The sequence below is a fragment of the Etheostoma spectabile genome, chromosome 18 (genome assembly GCF_008692095.1).
Source record: "Etheostoma spectabile isolate EspeVRDwgs_2016 chromosome 18, UIUC_Espe_1.0, whole genome shotgun sequence".
Taxonomy (NCBI): Eukaryota; Metazoa; Chordata; class Actinopteri; order Perciformes; family Percidae; genus Etheostoma; species Etheostoma spectabile.
Genome location: NC_045750.1, coordinates 17,643,958 through 17,664,628, shown reverse-complemented (window position 1 = coordinate 17,664,628; position 20,671 = coordinate 17,643,958). Strand labels below are relative to the sequence as shown.

At 41.2% G+C, this 20,671-nt stretch overlaps 1 protein-coding gene across 3 annotated transcripts in view; it reads left to right on the top strand.

Moving 5' to 3' along the window:
- rev3l (REV3 like, DNA directed polymerase zeta catalytic subunit) overlaps window positions 1–20,671 on the top strand; it is a 90,105-nt gene that overhangs the window by 38,119 nt on the left and 31,315 nt on the right. For all 3 annotated transcript variants that reach the window (XM_032542422.1, XM_032542421.1, XM_032542423.1), the window contains exons 5-10: window positions 5,779–5,920; window positions 6,281–6,375; window positions 9,786–9,890; window positions 11,974–12,058; window positions 15,488–15,630; window positions 16,591–16,719. In XM_032542422.1, coding sequence (XP_032398313.1) covers window positions 5,779–5,920; window positions 6,281–6,375; window positions 9,786–9,890; window positions 11,974–12,058; window positions 15,488–15,630; window positions 16,591–16,719 — 699 coding nt within the window. The remainder of the gene's footprint in view (window positions 1–5,778; window positions 5,921–6,280; window positions 6,376–9,785; window positions 9,891–11,973; window positions 12,059–15,487; window positions 15,631–16,590; window positions 16,720–20,671) is intronic.

Genomic DNA, 20,671 nt, shown 5'->3' with positions numbered 1-20,671 from the left:
GTACCAGAATAGGTTTACATGGTTTCATTTTCAAAAAACACCATATTTTTGTTGTACTGCACATTGCTGCAGATCCTGTTTTTACCCTGTGTGTTCAGGTCTCTGTTTTAGCTACAGAATGAGACATCTCACTTCTAAACTATCTTTGTTAGGAGTCGCACATGCATAGTAGCTAGGTAAGATCACATCAGCTAGATAACTCTTTCTCTATCTTTGGTCAGTCAGAGGCAGGATTAGCTGGGAGACTTCTTCTAGACGAGGGCCACTTGTGGAATACCTGCAGAACAGGGACATGGAAGTAGTTCTTTTGGAGATTAAGGTGTGTGTTGTGTGTGTGTGTGTGTGTGTGTGTGTGTGTGTGTGTGTGTGGTGTGTGTGTGTGTGTGTGGTGGTGTGTGTGTGGTGTGTGTGTGTGTGTGTGTGTGTGTGTGTGTGTGTGTGGTGTGTGTGTGTGTGTGTGTGTGTGTGTTGCCATTGAGAACGCGCTAGCTACGGTTAGCCACCTTGTCTCGGCTAGTGACGTAGAAAGCCGTGCAGATTCTGAACAGCTCACCCAGAGACGGAAGGCAGAGGAAATTCAGAATCCTGTATCTCACTCAAAACAGCATGGATAGGTTTTTTTCCAAGTTTGTATGCGTGTGGAAGCACCAGATACACAAAATAACACTCCAAATCCCAGAAAAAGTTATTCCTTTCATAATACGAGCACTTTATATACCAAGTTTTGTTTTTTCCCCAAATAAAAGAAAATTGAGTACATAATCGCAACCATAATGAGTTACATGAGGAAGGTGCATTGGGGATCATCCCAGCATGCACTGGGGCAATAAATTCAGATTGTGGTCCAATCAGTGAACGGAGGGAGTTGCTGAGAACGAAGACGTTGAGGTCCGATAACTTTCGGCGACTTCCATAATGGCGGTGGAGAAAGATACGGCCCGTTGTGGCAACCCTTCCAAAAATCCAAAAGTTAAAGCACAAGCAAGAACAGTCTGAACAAGCTGAGTTGGTGGCCATGTTGTTGTGGCCCTCCTCCCAACGGGGCCCGGGGAAAATTAGATTTTCCAGCTCGCTCCGTTAGTCGTGAAGGAGTTAATGTGAACACTAGCAATGCTAAGCCAATAGTTGTTGTCCCCCCCCTGTCTTGTTAGCCTGGTCGTACGAGACAGTATGTAGGAGGGTGGAGCCAGGCTACCAGAGTGGCTCTGGGCAGATCCAATAGTTTTAAACTTCAACAGAGTACCCACCTTCATAATCAAAACAATCTGACATTTGCCCTCACCCCCTACCTCCTGTCTGTTTGGGGAAGATCTTAGGTTACACATGTGTGCCCCTGTCTGCTGTCACACACTGCTGTCTCTTGTCTCTGCTAGACAGTGTGGGCACAGCCGGGTGTCTTCCTGCTCGCTGCATCGTTTCCCCGGGCTCAGCAGGGATGGAGAGCAGGCCAGGGAAGGCTGCCGTGCCTTGAGTCCCACCAAATCAGTCCTGATCTCACCTTAGCCTCAGGATGCCTCTGTTGTCTTTCAAAAGTTCTCTCTGTTTTCATCTCTCACGTTGCCTCCTCACCTCATGTTCTTGCTCTTTACCCTCTCTCTTGCAGTACTTGCTGTCTCTGTCTGACATCTTTGGTTTTCTGTCTCTGTTTCACTTTCACTATCTTTACCTAGTTGGTAGCACCGTCTGATGGTCCATGGTCAATTTTAGCCATTTTCTTCTGACATTGCTGCACATTAAGGAGGCAAAAGTCAAATCGAGTGGCTTTCTTTCTTTCTTTCTAATTTTAGCAACTCTGCACTCAGCTTTATAAAAATAAATTTTTATCTCCCCCTGTAGAATCACAACAAACTATAGTGGTATCTTTGTGGTGGCTGTCTCTCTGTGACTGGTTAGCAAACGGTTGCCTACATACATTCAGCAGACACAGAGCATAAATAAGGTTAATTTGTTCAGTTCTGTTTCTGACAACCTTACAAATATGGGACACTATTAACTTATTTAACTGGCTTTTGGTCTCCACCAACTCCCCTCAGGCAAATATCTGACTCTGAAGCTTCTCAAGGGTCCACCATGTGGACTAACTAGCCATCAGCTGTGTCTTTCTGCCCTTTGCTGGGCAGCACACAGTTGGTTTATCAGATGGTTTTTGCTAATAACAGCTGCTTGGTTTGGCTGGGAACTTTTTACTGAGAGTTAAATAAAATATTGAAGTTGCAAATCGTAAACCCACAATCGTGAGCTAAAAGCAAAAAAATTCGTAGAGCTGGGGGCGAACTTCAGAGTCGGGTGATAATTAGGGTTGGCAGTAATGCTGTGTGTGTGTGTGTGTGTGTGTGTGTGTGTGTGTGTGTGTGTGTGTGTGTTGTGGTGTGTGTGTGTGGTGTGTGTGTGTGTGTGTGTGTGTGTGTGTGTGTGTGTGTGTGTGTGTGTGTGTTATTTTTAGGCATAGTGTATTGAAAAATCCCTAGTCATTCAATACCTAGGGAGTAAATGTCATCAGTGTCAGTGAGCCAATAAGCATGCAGCATGCTTCTACCAAGATCTAATCATGGTGGTGAGTTGCGCGTCACAGACTGATTTTAGTAGCTTTAAAGCAAAATGAAAAGCAATAATTTGCACTATGTCGCAGTTTAAAACACTCTGAGGGTTTGCTGCTACAACCTTACATGATCGATTGATTGATACTTGGTCTGATTTAACTAGTAGCTTATAGTGGCCATGTTAGCTTAAGGTAGCAAACTAGACATTGCTAGACGTTGTACATTACTGCATCAGGTCACTGACTATATGACTCGTTTCTACTCGTGCTATAGTGATTTAGCATGTCTCAGATAAACATTTAAATTGTTCTGGGACAAATATAAAATAAGCACAGTGTATGTCAACAGGCGACATGTTTGTTAGGAATAACTAAATAATGTCTTTTAAGCAACTGACTCAAAAGAATCTGGGGACTGAATTGAAGCCTGATGTGCCACTATCCAGTCATTGGCATTCATGGCCATGGGAGCTGCTGTTCAGCAGAAGTCAGAGTCTCAGTTAAAGAACCTGCACGGCAGCTGCTGTAGGGAGCTGGGGCGGTGCATCCATTCCCCTCTGTCCTCTGGTTTGGTAGGGACTTTATTTTGCTTGTCCTGAGCCAGCAGATTGAGTCACTAGCATTCCCACCAGTTTAAAGAAAATGGAGCCACGGCCTGCTCTCTGCTACAGCAGAGCCACAGTCATTTCATATGTGAACTGACTAGGGCTCAGTGTCGTTGAATGATTTTCGGTGCCAATACCGTGACTTTGATACCCGTTCCTAAACAATACTTTTTTAAACACTAATTTTATGAAACAAAAATAAATTACAAAATCACACATTACGGCACAAATCTTTTTATGTATTTTTCAGCTTCTACCATGCGAGCATACCGTGGGGTTTTTCCTGCATGCCATGTAATGTAAGACAGCCAATCTCTGACATTATTAGATCTTGGCGCGTGCTGATTGTATCTCTGACACTGACATTTACTCCTTAGGTATTGAAATTGGGTATTGAATGACGAGACATTTTTAAATACTTGATCAAATTCTGTAGCTAGCCTTAGCACTGACTCGTAAAAAATGGGGACACAGGGTTTGCTCTTCAGGCAGTCACTGGGCCGTGCCGAGGGTTTCCTTCTCTGATCTGGGTGAGCCTGACTCTCACAGGCCCACCTCTACTTCCTCCTGATGGAGACTAAACCCCTGGTTGCCAACTCTGTTTGATCACAGGCCCTCTCATCATTGCTCTCTCCCAACACTCCCAGAGAGCACCCAGCCCAGCAGGGCCACCTTCACATGGGAGGGCAATAATGATTCAGCACAGGAAATTCCAATTTTCTTTTCTTTTTCTTATTTAAAATCCTCCTGCTTGACTCCCCTCCGACAAAAGCCGGCTTCCCATGTTTGATCTAACTCTGCACTGATGCAATCAATGGAAAGAAGGGCTCCAGTGCCTCGTACAACAAAGACACTAAAATACCCCAATAATAGGTACACCTGGTTACATTTTCTTCTCGCCTCAAGCTCAGACTTGAAAGCAAAATCCTAATCTGGGATTAAAGTGGAAGAGTGGTTAAAGGGACTGGGGCCAGTTTAAGAGGAAAGGAAGCCTTAATGTGTTTTGAAGTCCGTGACCTCTTTCAATCAATAAATCAGTCAATTTTATTAAGGAACAGTCTCAGTGAAATGTAATCCTGTCAGCTCCTTTTTGTTTACAGTGCTTGTATACTGATGTCGCAAGACAACTTTTCACCTCGTCGAGAAAATCGTCACATTATAAAATCGCGAGATTATCGTGGGACGAGATTTTGTCACACCTACAGTTTACAATCCAGTTTCCTGGTTCAACTTTGACCTAGTATACCGGCTGCTGGTTTGGGTACATGCGGTTTTTGTTAACGATGATGGTTTATTACCCACATTTCAGGTGCGTTCACTTTTGATTTTCCTTCGATAATCAAAGCTGTTGCTTGTTGTCTGATCGACTGGTTGTGTTTCTTGTCCTGACGGTCTTTACTGATGCCATGTTCACAGATTATCTACAGAACAAGACCCACGTTTGATTAAACTGAAATTAATTTTTTAAATGCCAGCAAACAACATTGAAACAATTATGTAGTAGCTCCTTCATTTCAGGGGAACAAGTTCAAACAGTTCAGCACGAATGTTCATTCTGACCCTGGAAACAGCAGTTTAACAAAGAAATCTCAACAAAGTCCATCCACTTCTGCTCTTTCCGGAGCTTAAACTCTGCCTCTCAGTTCTGAGAGGACGTTCTAATTCATCCATTGCAGACGTTAAACTATTTACCAATATATTTACACTCATATTTGCCACAAGAACATAAGCTATACACTATCGATTTGGGGGTCACTTAAAGATTTCCATTTCACTCCATTATAGACAAACTACCAGCTGAGATCAGTTGCATTGTTTGTTTTTTTAACCAGGGCAGCAGTTCTCAGATTACATTTTGTGCTTACATAATTGCAAAAGGGTTCTCTAATGTTTTCTCAGTTAGTTTTTAAAAATGATATCAGATTAGTGAACAGAATGAGCCTTTGGAACATTGGATGAATGGTTGCTGGGCAATGTGGATATTGCATTAAAGATCAGCCCCCCACTCAGATCAGCTGGTATTCTGTCTATAAAGGAGTGGGATGGAAATTTTTGACCCCAAACTTTTGACCGGTAGTGTATGTTTAATAGTTCCCCATGTGAAAGGCAATTGACTGTGCTTTTTGCTGCCGTACTCCAGTCTACAAAAACAGGTGGTCCCAATGTTTTCCATTTGAATCCCATTTCCTGCATCTTTACATACATTTAAAGGGACTGATGTTATACAAAATCCAGGAAAAAATTAAGTTGATGAATTCTGCCATGTATCAGAAAATATGTGTTATTGTTTTTTTAATATATGGGCGAATCGCCAAGACTTTAGAGAATCATTACGTAACGTCAGAAGTGTTCACTTGTGTTGTGTGTGAATACAATTTAAGTGGGGGAATTACTCCCTTGTCCCCAGTGGAAATTATGCCTTATGTCATAAATATAGTTTAATTTCTGCTTATGTTCAAATTATCACCCAAAACAGCTGGTTACTGTAGTTTTTTGTCTAACAAACAGAAAGAAATAGGACATTTGTTTGGGCTATTTGACTACTCTTTGCTGCCAAACTGCAGTCTGGCGGAATGCTCCTTTCAGCGCTCACAGTACCGTCTACTCTACCTTGTGCCTGTGTGTGCTTCCTAGAAGACGCAGCAGCGGTTCCAGACCGGCAAACTCCCAGCAGTCGTCCCAGCGTCAGCCCCTGGAAGAGCCCCGGCACCTCCAAGCTCGACGACAGCACCCTGGGGGGCACGTTTGTCCGCTGGGAGGAGGACACCATACCGTGGTGAGTCCTCTCCTGCATCCGCTCCTACTGTGAGCTGAACACCACTCATTCTGCAAGAGACAATTCCCTTCTGATAGTTTGCCCAATTTGTTTTTGTCAAATGGTTAACCCATATTTTGTTTTAAGTTGTGTTCCTTTTCATGTTTTTTTTTTATCCTGTTCTCATCAATCTTAGTGTCTTGATTGTAAATCTATTGTTAATAATAAAAAACTACAATCAAAATTAATTTACATTTCATTTTCTAGGTGTGTACAGTTTTCTCCTCTGAAATAAAGATGAAAATGATCCTGCATGGCTAAATCTGGCACATTCACATCTGCCATCTTTCTGCGTTCCCTGTGCTGTGTGTCTGCCTGCAGCTCCCTGGTCCTGGATGCGGTGGAGAAGCAGAGCACCTGTGAGCTGGAGGTCGATGCCGTAGCTGTCGACGTCCTCAACCGACTGGAAATTGAAAGTGAGATCACTTAGGACAGCCTCCCAGCTGCTGCACCCCTCCAGCAGTCGTTTGCCAGTATTGTAGGCCACTCTGATACAACAGTAGGAATAAGATGCGGGACAGAGAGGTGAAAGCTAGGGCTTAGATGCAGCTAGAGCTAGGCGATATTTTTGACCAGTCGATATTGCGCCAAATTTGTTGGCTTGATGTCGCAGCGGTGGAATGTCCTGCACACAAAACACTTGTAGTTTATAAAAAATGAAAGTACCGTTCTCCCACTGAAGAAGTTTATTCACTTTTTCATTGTGGAAGACAGAATGAAAGGAACCTCTCTGGTCAGGCAGGTCCCTTTCCTCAGGCTCACTCAACACGCCTTTCATTCAATCTATTCAGACGTTCATTCCAGGGATGTAGTTAGGCTTATTTTATGGGGGCTGAAGCTAACCCAAAATGTTCCTAAGCTCCCCTAAATGATACTAAGAACATCAATATTTTTAATATTATATATTTTGATTTATCAACAACTGTATCCTCATTCATATAGACCCAACAAATGATATGTATATCCAGCTACAAAAAAATAGCCGAAAAGTCAGAAGTTAGACAGAAGTACAAAGAGTAGTTGTGCTATCAAGATGATGCACCGCACCGTCTCGGTGCATTGGTGGGAACTGGCAGCTTTCAGAGCGTTGCAAGTAACTGGAGGATTCATCTCGTCTCGTTGCTACTCTTTGGTCTGAACTCACTTCGCACCCTTCCGCCCATACACGCCGACACACACGCTAATGGTGAAAGGAAGATTGATTACACAAAGTGATACGGAGTAAAATTGTAAGTTGTTTTTAATTACCTGCTTACCTTTAGCTACGTTTTCTTGAGGTAAAAGAAAGGGGATATTTTGGATTGCTATGGAAAACCATAGTCGAGCTAGAGTGAACAAGCAAAATACTAGAAATGGTTAACTTAGCAATCTAATCACAATTCTTTATTATTTGCCAATGATACAGCCTATCTCTAGTAGGCCTGTTCTAAAACAATATCAATCCCCATAGAATGTTGTTGTCACTGAAAACTAAATGCCATAGGGTCCCTGTTAATGCTATTACACAGTTGTATCCTTCAATTCATTGAGCAGATGAGATGGATATTGGAAGATTTTTTCAGCAGAGAGAAAGAGAAGCAGGAGATTGGGAGGGCAGTTGAGTCTGAGGGAGCCGGTGTGATGGAGGTCAGTAGTGCTCTACAGGTCTGAGGATTGTTTTGTTTTCTTCTAACAATTAGCATTTGTTGGCAGCTCTAGGCACTATGCATTGCATAATTATATTTATTATATATGCTAGCTGTATTCTAACCAATTTAACTTTCTGCATTCACTGGCTGTGATAAATAAATATGTAGATGTTACCTTAATGTAAACTAAAGATGAGCACATGCCAACAGATACACATGTGAAAATAAAATGAAAGCAATCCTACATACAGTACATATATATAAACTAATCATTACTCCAAATCTTTTATTACTTCTGCCATCCGGTTATTGTATTTACACAGTAGCCACTTTAAATAGATCCGTATCAATAGCTTACATGATAAAGTATGCAGCAATGCCTATATTTTTTCTTTTTCTTTCTTTAGCTATAGTATGCTATTACTTCATCATACATTGACATGAGCAGACAGAAAACTCATCAGGAGCAAAGTGTGGTCTAAGTAAATCCCCCCCTGCAGCTTTAATGTGTCTAAAAGCTAACCTTACAGGAACTTTTGTTGAACAGAGAGAAATGGAAGAAGAAGATAAGTCTGTCACTTTTTACTTGTTAACATCTTGGTTTGTTGACTGGTTGTTGACATAAGCGTAGCTCTAATACAGTAACGAAAGACGTGAGTGCAAAGATTTTGCAAACACAAGTTACAAATACCTTGGGGGCTAAGCACCCCCGTCTTTCAATCCTAGTGACGTCCCTGGTTCATTCAATATTTTCAGACTTTCAGACATCCAGAGTAGGCTAAGTTATCGTATGCAACACTTGCACCTGTAACGTATATTCTCTTATTGTATATAAATGATTTTCTGTTTGAACCAAACATTCGTTGCAACTATATGACCTCCCGGTAACTCTAACTCACTAATCTACAGTGGGCAATACAGCCCCTTACGACAGCAGGTGTGGTAAAAACACTACCGCTTTTGTCCAAAGCGGCCGCTAGAATCAACACTAATTGAAAGTTACATATAAGTGTTGTGCTGATGCGGAGACGTCCCGGCCTACAAATCATATTCTACAGACTAAAGACATTTCTTTTGGTACAGATCCTTGCAAAAATTACACTATTACACAATTATAATTCCATCCAATATCATCAAATATCAAAATTAGGATTTTAGAATATCTTGTCTTATCTATTGATATGGATATATTGCTGCATGTTTGTCTGAGGTAACTAATAGAACACAGCTGCTCGAAACCCTTCCCCCTGACGCGCTCCAACCATCAAATCCATTAGCAGCCCTAAACATTGTGGAGCGGACTTCACACACAGGAGAGCAGAGAGAGAGGGAGAACTGAACGGAGATGAGGGGAATCCAGGATGTAGGGATATTTCACTGAACTGATCAAAACCCATAACGCAGATGGCATTATCTGACAAAGCCATGCACACCCAGAGCAGATGCAACTATTGCTTCTGTTTGGTTTTGCCTCTATAAGCAGAATGTGTCTGAATACCAGGATTAGGGATTTTGTCTCTGGCCCTTTTTGTTGCAGTTTTCAATATCCAAAGGTTTTATACATCTGGATGCGTTTTATGTTAGACTGTGAGGGAGAAGAGAGAGCCCATCCATGTACTGAAAACAAAACTACGTTGATCCGAAGAGAAGGAGTTGTCGCCATATGTTGATAACAAAGCTAAAAACGTGGCAAGGTTTAAATTGACTAAGGTTTAAATTTTTGAAAACAAAAACATAAAAACAAAACCTATCTTTTTGGCTATCTTCCCCCCACAGCATTTTAAATCCCTTCAGTGGTAGCCAGTCACAGACCAGCTGTGTAGTGGACTGCTGACACATGGTCTCTTAATATTAAAGTCACATTTCTCCAGTACTTATGATGTAGATCCGGCTGGAGGCAGAGTCATAAACCACAACGAGCATCTGTCCTTAGAGTGAGGAAAGGAAAAGAGAGGCAACTCCAGGACAGGCAGTGTCTGTGTTCTGACTCATACTTTTCCATCTATAGCTCAATAACAATGTTTCAAAACTATTCTCACTGTTAAATGTAACTACATTATGTATGAGTTGAATGACATTTTTAAGCCTGACATCGTTTTGATTCGTTATTTTGGCACAGCCTTTAAATAAAGACCTGCGTAACAGTACTGATGCATTGTTAGCTGACACATTGTGCTGTGATTGTCCTCTGTGTCCAGATCAGATTGGCAGGAACCCGGGCCTGCAGGCCATCTGGGAGGACGAGAAGCAGAGGAGGAGAGAGAAGAACCAGACCTCCCAGGTAGAAACCCCCGAGTCACAAGGTGAGCAGATCGACAGTGGAGACTCCGTTCTGATCTTTGTGGCACAAGAGACTAGGACTGTGTATTGCCAAGAGTTCAGTTCAGTTTACTTTGTGAAAGGGGACAGTGCAAATTAATAAAACACATGATTTTCCATGGGTTAAAGGTCCCATGGCATGAAAATCTCACTTTGAGGTTTGGTTCCCCCATCCTGCCTTTGGTCCCCCAGGGACTAGAAATGGTGATAGAAGTCCGAGCCCTGGGTATTCTGCTCTGCCTTTGAGAAAATGAAAGCTCAAATGGGCAGATTGTGATACTTGCCCCTTATGAGGTCATAAGGGGCAAGGTTACCTCCCCTTTCTCTGCTTTGCCCATACTGAGAATTTGGCCCACCCATGACAAAGAGACATCATGGCTTTCAAACAAGCAAAGTGGCAGTTGGTCAAGGCCAGCTTCAAAGCAAAGAAAATATCAGCGGGTGCTGTGTACGTATCACAAGTTCTGAGTATGTTAATCTTTTTGTGATATCTAGTATTAACATTTGGTGACATATGGTCTAAATAGTTGATTGGTTGTATTATTGGAAATCTGCGTGGCTGCAGTTCCTCTGGCTGGCCACTGTTTGTTGCCATTTTCTCAGCGTTTCTTGCCCGCCAGGTATCCATGGTGATCACGTGACTGCAAAGTATAAATAAAGCCCCATTATACCGAATTTGGTTGCAGTTACACCAGAGTTCCACTGGGGGGGTGATCATGGCTGAGTGCAAAACACATGGGAGTCTACGGAGCTAGACGGCTAAATGGGTCTCTTTCTCCTGATTGTCGTTGAGAAGTCTCTGATTTGATTGTATTTTTTGCAAGTTCAACTTGGATTATAGGTCAAAAGTTGAATGGAAGAGTACTTATGTCCTTTGGATTTGTTACAGGTTGAGGGGTTAGTATAAAGTTTGGCTTTCACAACATTTATTTTGGCCAAGAAATGGCAAAGTTGGTGTTTTCATAGTTAGTTACACAAATTTCTTTGTGCGTAATATGCACAATTTCTATTCTATAAAAATTCTTTTAACAACTTTTTGTCAGGTTGGTCTGGAGATGGTATGTACCAAGATTCATGTAGATCAATCGCACCGTCAAGGAGGCGTTTGAAAAAGTTGTTTTTTGATTAATTTGCTTTTTTTCACATACAAAAGTCTGTCTGATGTACGGTTTGGGAGTTATAGGGCCAAACACGTTTTTTGTTTTGCGCCACCTACTGGTGGAAGTGGGTCAATTATTGCACTTGATGTCTTTGCAGAGTTTATGTCCTGAAAATGGCATTTTGTACTGTTTAGGCTGCAGAGTGAGTTTACGCGGAGAAGAATAATAATCCTTAGAAAATTAATAGGGTTCCATAGCCCTGCTGTGTGTAGCTTTGCTACCGCGGTTCACAGCCCCTCGGGCTTGGACCCCTAATAAATTGTAATTAATATACTTATAGGTTGGGCAACTAAAAAACAGTGGAAGTTCTCGGATCATGCTTAGCGTAATTTAACTAAAATTGTTCAAAGCTACGCCGGGCTGGTCTCATTTCAGTGGTGCCAGCTTTTCTGCTTTCTATGAGTTATGACAGTGTTTTGAGGCAATACAAATTCTTTTGTGGCGAACCATATTGTTTCATCATGTTGTGCTTCTTGTTGGCCAGCTATGTTTGTCTTTGTGTCATTTGCTGAGCCCTATACCAGTGACTTTTCCATGACCTACACAAGTCACACTATCATCAGTCTTAGAACTGGTGGAACAACTTTGTCCTCTAACCACAAACAAAAACTATAATCTTGCCAAACCCTAGAGACACTAGACATGGGACATGCAAATGTCCCATCTCTACACAAAGAGAGTCTGTTGTTCAGTAATAATCGGTAATGAAATTACACCCAATCCTGTTTTATTGATGTGATATAACTCCACTGACAGCAACCACTGCTGGCATTTATAGCAATTACTGACCACAGTGTTTTAATTGTAGCTGAGAATTTGGATCTGGAAAAACTCTGGGATCTTGGTTCCGACCGTTTCCAGGAAAGGCGAACGCACAATAAACACTAGTTTGTCTGATGTTTTCCAGATCGTGGGTTTGTCACTTCAACGGAAAGCGAGAAAATCTTCATGAAGAGATTCAAGGAGATTCTGAAGGAGAATGAGTTTGACGTGTAAGTACCTCGCCTCGTTTCATGACAAATTCTGTCTGGAAATCGTTGTTGGACAACTGTCCCAGGAAGACCTGAGAATTGCTGCCAGGAAGCTGGAACTTATAGACGAGAGCAACTGCTCATAAGCAACAAGATGCTTCCAGTCACATTAGTGACTCATAGACCAAATTCATTTCAGATTCTTTCTATTGAGCTGTAATGAGGCCGTTGCATGTCCTCAGTTTCCCCGTGCCTCTCAGCTACATGTCATGTGTCTTCGTCCGCCTCCTTTTCTCTCGGGCCAGTGAGGGAGGCAGAGACAGCAGGGGTTGGAGGACATGGGAAGGAGGGATGGAGAAAGTGAAGTCAGAACAGATGTAGCGAGGGGGTGGAGGCAGAACGGCTGTAGTGCAGAGAAAGGGGGAAGGAGAGTGTGAAATCTTACACATCCCTCCCTCCCACTCCCACCATGTACTGTACAGGCAGAAAGTATTTCCTATTATAAATAAAAGTACAGTCGACTCGGCAGCCGTACATCAGATCCAGATGGCTTCTATTCACCCACCTCTGATATCAGACAGGAACAGAGGGAACACGCAATGTGGCGTGGGAACAGACACACACACACACACACACACCCCACACACTCTCACTCCCAGAGAGCTTGCTGGCGGCTCTCAACTCTCCCCCTGCCTGACTGTCTCAGGCTACATTTACACTGCTACGTTTTTGGGTTTTCAAGCGGAGCTTTGAGCCAAAAAGGTTCTCCGTACATACAAGTGTTTTTAGCTCCAATAAAAGAACAAATCTTGGTTTAAGCTAACACGGCCAAACCGCACAGCTCATTGTCATTCTTGTATACACTGGGCACGTGCATGCCCGGGGTAAACAGGACGCAGGAAGTATACTACGCCTGTGGCTGATAGTTGTCATGGTAATGTTAGTAGCTTAGTCTCAGAAAAGGATAGGTCCTGACCCAATCAGGCGGCAAAGTGTCTTTGTTGTCAAAGGTCCCCATTTGCGGCCGTTGAGACTGCAACACAACCCCGCGGATTCCAAACTAAACAGGTCAGAAGTGTTTCCTAATGGTACCGGTTTAGGGGCTCGGAAACGCCAGAGCAGGGGGAATGAGAGGGGGGAATGCAGCTAGCGCAGGGGGAATGAGAGGGGGGAAACGCCAGAGCAGGGGGAAGATGGAGAGGGGGGACGCCAGACAGAGAGGGGGATGAGAGAGGGGGGAAACGCCAGAGCAGGGGGGAATGAGGGGGGGAACGCCAGAGCAGGGGGAATGAGAGAGGGGGGGGGGAACGCCAGAGCAGGGGGAATGAGAGGGGGGAAACGCCAGAGCAGGGGGAATGAGAGGGGGGAACCTAGCAATAGGTATTTGTTTTTAAACCAAAAGGTAGAAATGTAAATGTAGCCTGTGTCCCTCTCTCTGTTAATACTCGCTCACCGCCTGGCACATCCATACTGTTAGCTTTCCCTTTCTATCACGCATCGCTTCTGTTGTTGCTATATTCTCAAGGTCTCACTTGGCACTGCAGGCTTTACTGTTTTTTTTTTAATTTATCTTGCTTTATGCATTCAGTCCAGCACTCGTCACACAAACACTCCAATTCTCTTAACCCCTTCCTGGATGGAGTACACAAATGTTTGTTAAATTACAGTAAACTACTGGCAGCTACAGTCACCAGCATCAAAATGTTAATACACAGTGCTGTATTCTAAAACAACAGTTTATTACCATTTATTACCATAAACCTATTAGAGTACTTTCTTAAGCTTGACAGTATTATATATATATATATATATATATATATATATATGATTTAAACATTTCATTTACAAATGAAAACCTCTGAAAATGATTTGTGTTTGTGTATATATCTCTCATAATGACTATAGCTCATCATGTCATTCATCAGAAATGTTTCATTAGATCTAACATGTAAAAATGGCTTCTGTTACCATGTCTGCAATGACACGATATCTACTCCTTTTCCTCCTCCTTGTATTTCACCCTTCTCAGGACCATCATTCTTTCACATTAAAGCAGATCCAGTAAAGGCAGAGAGGGGGCGTGGTTTGCTAGCCAAATGTGTTAATCTCTGCAGTAATCTCCTGACGCCTGCCAGGCTCGCTCCCTCGTCGCCTCTAAAGTCGTTAGCTAGCAGACTAATTAAGAGACAGCCAGACAGTGGCACGTGAGCGCTGACTCTCTGGAGGCCTTTCCTCAGACGGCCCGGCACAATGACAATGAGACTGCAGTAAAATCTCTCTTCCTAACCTTAGACACACGCTGGGGATAAAAAACAACAACATTGATTTCATATGTTTACAAAAATGGATGGATCATTTAACATGCTGGCTTTACCCGCTTCATTATTTAAAGTGAGTGAAAAGTGTTTGTCCTCCACCAGTGCCGGGACTCTTTCTGGACTCATTCCACAGAGGTGTGTACTTTCTTCCCCTGAGCTCCTGCTGGGCTCAGACGGTGTCTTCTGCAGCTTCACCTGTCCGCACACTGTTTATCACAAAGTGTGTCTAAGCTTGAATTTATCCTGCAGCTACAGTTGACCATTCATTCCTCCAGTCACTGGACCAACAGGGAGCCGAATCAATAGCACGAGGCATTTCATATTCAGTTCCAACTTCTAACCTCTCTGGTGCAACGCTCGGCTGTTTATTCAGATGAGAAGAACCTTCTCCCACACAGGGTTCAGATCAGTTCAGGAGTAGTACCTCAAATGGAACTCTTTTACTTTTAATTTTTTTGGTGGCCGCAGCCTGCCTGGTCTACATTTCAATATTTCCGAGTCACTAAGTGGTGAGTTGCTAGGCGCTGCAGTAGGGCAGCATGGATAGGCAGCCTGTAGCTGAGAGCAATCTGGAGGGATACAAAGCCCGTGTGTTGGCTGCCTGCCCGCCTGACTGTCTGTTTTCCATTCATATTCCCTCTCCAACACACAGACACACACCACCAAGCTGCACACACTTTAATATGCTCTCACACAGCCGCTCGCTCGCATGCGTGCACACACACACACACACACACACACACACACACGGAGTAAACGGAGCACTTACCCTGATTAAGACCCACAGAGAGATGCTAATAAAACATGACTGCATGGGGGCAGACACCAGAAGGTCCTCTGCTTTGTGATTCAGGTAACACCACTGATGCTCATGTCTTGCATGTGTTTGACCTGTCTGCTTGTTTTCACTATATGCTGAACTTAAACTGGGGTCTTAGCATAATGACCATTAGAGCACTAGTATTATTGTTTTCTGACAATTAATCAAAGTTTGTGTTTTCTTTGTTGCAATAAATACTTGTTTGTTCCCGGAATCCTCGAGTCTGAGGATCTCCTCGAAGAACATGTGCAAGAAAAAAAGATAAAATGTAATTATAGAAGGAAACGTTAAATTCTGTCTGCCTCTGCTCAGGACACAAGGTTCGTGTGTTAGCGAGAGGGAGGACCAAGAGGATCTTCTCGCTGATATGACTCTCCATTCTGACCCCCTGACCCCCGAGGGACTGCCGTGTACACCCGCTAATGCAGTGGAGGTGCACAGGCACTCGCAGCCAGGTGATGGAAAAACCTCCTGTACTACTGGGGATGCTTGAAACCTGTGCTTATATTAGTTATGTACTGTATATTTTCTTGTTAAAGAATAAGAGAACATTGCTTAATATATTAATATAAGGGCTCGACATTAAGGCTTGTCCGGGATAAGCGCATTTTATTTCATCATTTTTTGTAATTTATCATTACGTCTATGTTACAGATTTGAAACCTCTGGTGATACACTGCACACCTGCGTGCAAAGTATCACTTTGTACTATGGAGTCTGGAGATTCTTTTTTCTTGTTGAAGGGGAAATCTATTCTTAGGACACATTTGTTTCAACGGAATTGTATTAATGTTGATAATGTTTGGATGCTTTCAACGGTTTGCTTGAATTCTACATTAGCAAAACACAAAAACAATCACAAAATGAAAAATCTTTACCTGGACAAGTGACTTTTGTGCATGGAGAAGTGAAACGGAAATGTACTTAAGCGCCTCAAACCGTTAACATCAAGCCCTGAATATACATTACAATATCAATGATATCTGAAGTAATCATTAGTGTTCCTTTGCTTTGTTTTATGTTAGATCACAAAACAAATGTTTTGAAAATGGTCTGCTGTCTCTGTGTCTTCACTCTGTGTGTGTGTGTGTGTGTGTGTGTGTGTGTGTGTGTGTGTGGTGTGTGGTGTGTGTGTGTGTGTGTGTGGGTGTGTGTGTGTGGTGTGTGTGTGTGTGTGTGTGTGTGTGTGTGTGTGTGTGTGTGTGTGTGTGTGTGTGTGGTGTCTTTCTGAGTGTGTGTCAGCCTTTGTTTCTCTGTCTGTCTCTCTGTACGTCTGCTCCCTCTGTCCCTGTCTGTCTATCTGCCTCTGTCTGTCGTGTGTGCCTGTCTGTTTGTACCTCTGTTTTTAGATGATCTAAATCCAGGTCTTCTTGACGTGGCGTTTCAGTGATGCTAACAGTCCTCTTGTCTCCCAGACTCTGTGAGGAGCAGTGTTAAAATCCCAGAGGAGCCTGTCGTTGATGAGGAGGCCATCCTGAGTGTCCTGGAAAACAGTCAGACTTTCCTCCCGCTCTCCCAGTCATCCAACCACTCGCCCCTGTTAGGTACGTCAGCCACTTAGATCCACACACAGCTCCAACACACTCCCTCACTCATCCCTTTTAGTGTTTAAATATTTATTTATAACTAGTCTCGCCTGCCAGATCTTCCTTCACAGCACTGTGGAGGAAGGGTCTGGCCAGTCCACACAGCATTCTGGGATGGGAGAAAAACGTGCTCTATTAGCATTTCTTTAAACCAATCACAATCGTCTTCAGTGGTGTTAAACACCGCACAGAGCAACGCTGACGTTGCTAAGTAGCCTCGGGAAGGAACTTGTTTTGGTAGAACAAGTTCAAAGGTTGTTTTAGTCGTAAAACCGAAGACTCAGATTGGACAGATAGTCTAGCTAGCTGTCTGGATTTACCCTGCAGAGATCTGAGGACCAGGTAAGCATAGTCCTCAGAAATCCTTACTTACTAATTTAAAACTTATATTTATGTTTTCTCATGTCAGTAATAGGCCTATTTCTTGTTCATTATTCTGTTTTTATAGTTTTCTCAATTGTTACAATGAACGTATTTTTCTCACTGTTGTCTTTCTCATCACTGTCTCTCATGCCATTTTATCACCAGCCCTTTTATCTCTTGTATGGCACCTTAAATGTACTTCCTTTCCTTCTTGAATCTGATCACAATATAATGGGTAATTTTAATAGCAAAATAGAGACTGCAATGTTATGATACATTATTTTTCAACTACATTAATCATTAAATGAGTCTGTGTAATCATTTTTTCAGGGGTGTTTGAAGGAAATGTAGTAAATGCACTGAAAGTAAACTAAACCAAATGCTATGTTAGTTATTAAGAGCCATGGATCCAATCAATAACAGTGCATTATTATTTTCACAGTGTACTATGCCGCACCTTAATGAATGTTGTGCTTCTTCAACTGCATGCTTACAGCCAGGGGAGAAGGCTGCAGATATGAGATGTGGTACTTGTTAATTGATTCCCATGAATTAATTAACCAATAACTCACTTGATTATGAACAAACAGAAGTAATACACATGTTGCTAGAACCAACGCAAGCTATTCTTGTGGTATGTCCATTAGAGCCCGACCAATAAAGAATATTTAAGATCGATACAAATATTTGGTTATTTACAAATCCAATATTTTGAGATATATGACCATCTGTTTTTATTTTATTTTTTAAATATTTATTTGTCATTATAAATGATTCTGAAGAATCAATGTGTACACATATATATATATATATATATATATATATATGGAATGCAGCTTTAATTAACAAATAATATATGTGCACATTTCCTGCTTCTTACAGTGCAGACGCTTTGCTGCTTGCTCCTGCCTCTGCTTGCATATTTTTTGCTGATAATCTTGCTTTTTTCCTCTTGAAGAACCCTATGAGCAGTGGCTCCTTTATACTTATACAGTTGGGTACGGAAGGTATTCGACCCCGTAAATTTTTCACTCTTTGTTTCCATTGCAGTCCTTTTGTCTTTTTTTTTTTTTTTTTTTTTTTTTTTTTTTTTTTTTTTTTTTTTTTTTTTTTTTTTTTTTTTTTTTTTTTTTTTTTTGGGGGGGGGGGCATTTTTTTTTTTTTTTTTTTTTTTTTTTTTATTTTTTTTTTTTTTTTTTTTTTTTTTTTTTTTTTTTTTTTTTTTTTTTTTTTTTTTTTGTTTTTTTTTTTTTTTTTTTTTTTTTTTTTTTTTTTATTGTTTTTTTTTTTTTTTTTTTTTTTTTTTGTTTTGTTTTTTTTTTTTTTTTTTTTTTTTTTTTTTTTTTTTTTTTTTTTTTTTTTTTTTTTTTTTTTTTTTTTTTTTTTTTTTTTTTTTGTTTTTTTTTTTTTTTTTTTTTTTGCTTTTTTTTTTTTTTGTTTTTTTTTTTTTTTTTTTTTGTTTTTTTTTTTTTTTTTTTTTTTTTGTGTTTTTTTTAATTTTTTTTTGTGGTTTTTTTTTTTTGTTTTTTTTTTTTTTTTTTTTTTTTTTTTTTTTTTTTTTTTTTTTTTTTTTTTTTTTTTTTTGTTTTATTTTTTTTTTTTTTTATCTCTCGTTTTTTTTTTTTTGTTTTTTTTTTTTTTTTTTTTATTAAATTTATTTTTTTTTTTTGTTTTTGTTTTTTTTTTTTTTTTTTTTTTTTTTTTTTTTTTTTTTTTTTTTTTTTTTTTTTTTTATTTTTGGTTTTTTTTTGTTTTTTTTTTTTTTTTTTTTTTTTTTTTTTTTTTTTTTTTTTTTTTTTTATTTTTTTTTTTTTTTTTTTGTTTTTTGTTTTTTTCATTCAGCCTTTTTCCAAAAACAAAAAAGTTCATTTTATTCCTCAGTAATGTACACTCAGCCCCCCATCTTGACAGAAAAAAACGAAATGTAGAAATTTTTGCATATTTATTAAAAAACAAAAACTGAAATACACATGGTCATAATTATTCACCCCTTGTTCAGTATTATTAGAAGCACCCTTTGATCTAATCAGCCATGAGTCGTTTTGGGAAAGATGCAACAAGTTTTCACATCGGATTTGGGTACCTCTGCCATTCCTCCTTGCAGATCCTCTCCAGTTCTGTCAGGTTGGATGGTAAACGTTGGTGGAACTCATTTTCAGGTCTCTCCGAGAGTGCTCAATTGGGTTTAAGTCAGGGCTCTGGCTGGGCCATTCAAGAACAGCCACGGAGTTGTGTTAAGCCACTCCTTCGTTATTTTGGCGGTGTGCTTAGGTCATTGTCTTGTTGGAAGGTAAACCTTCGGCCCAGTCTGAGGTCCAGACACTCTGGAAAGGTTTTCGTCCAGGTATCCCTGTACTTGGCCGCATTCATCTTCCCTCGATTGCAACCATCGTCCTGTCCCTGCAGCTGAAAAACACCCCACAGCATGATGCTGCCACCACCATGCTTCCCTGTTGAGACTGTATTGGACAGGTGATGAGCAGTGCCTGGTTTTCTCCACACATACCGCTTAGAATTAAGGCCAAAAAGTTCTATCTTGGTCTCATCAGACCAGAGGATTTTTATTTATCACCATCTTGGAGTCCTTCAGGTGTTTTTTAGCAAACTCCATCGGGCTTTCATGTGTCTTGCACTGAGGAGAGGCTTCCGGCGCCACTCTGCCATAAAGCCCGACTGTGGATTGCTGCAGTGATGTTGACTTACATCACTTTCTCCCATCTCCCGACGGCATCTCGGAGCTCAGCCACAGTGACCATTGGGTTCTCTTTGCCTCTCTCACCAGCTCTCTCATCCTCTTCTCCCCGATAGCTCAGTTTGGCCGGACGGCCAGCTCTGAAGGGTTCTGGTCGTCCCAAACTTCTTCCATTTGAGGATTGGAGGCCACTGTGCTCTTAGGAACCTTAAGGTCAGCAGAAATTTTTTGTAACCTTGACCAGATCTGTGCCTTGCACAATTCTGTCTCTGAGCTCTCAGGCTTCCTTTGACCTCATGATTGTCATTTGCTCTGACATGCACTGTGAGCTGTAAGGTCTTATATAGACAGGTGTGTGGCTTTCTAATCAAGTCCAATCATTATAATCAAACACAGCTGGACTCCAATGAAGGTGTAGAACCATCTCAAGGATAGCAGAAGAAATAGACAGCACCTGAGTTACATATGAGGGTCACGGCAAGGGTCTGAATACTATGACCATGTGATTTCAGTTTTTCTTTTTAATAAATTTGCAAAAATTTCACATTTCTGTTTTTCTGTCCAAGATGGGGTGCTAGTGTACATATACTGAGAAATAAATGAACTTTTTGATTTTTGGAAAATGGCTGCAATGAAACAAAGAGTGAAAAATTTAAAGGGGTCTGAATACTTTCCGTACCCACTGTAAATCACTGGACTATACATATCTTGTAGACATAGGCTTTTGCCATATTTTAACTTTTTTATGCGTGACAGTGGCCTACCAATAGCTCAAGCCTGTCCTACAGTGACAGAATCCAAAGCTAATTAGCAGCAAGATAACTCCTTTCTCCGTGGATGACTACTACAAACTCC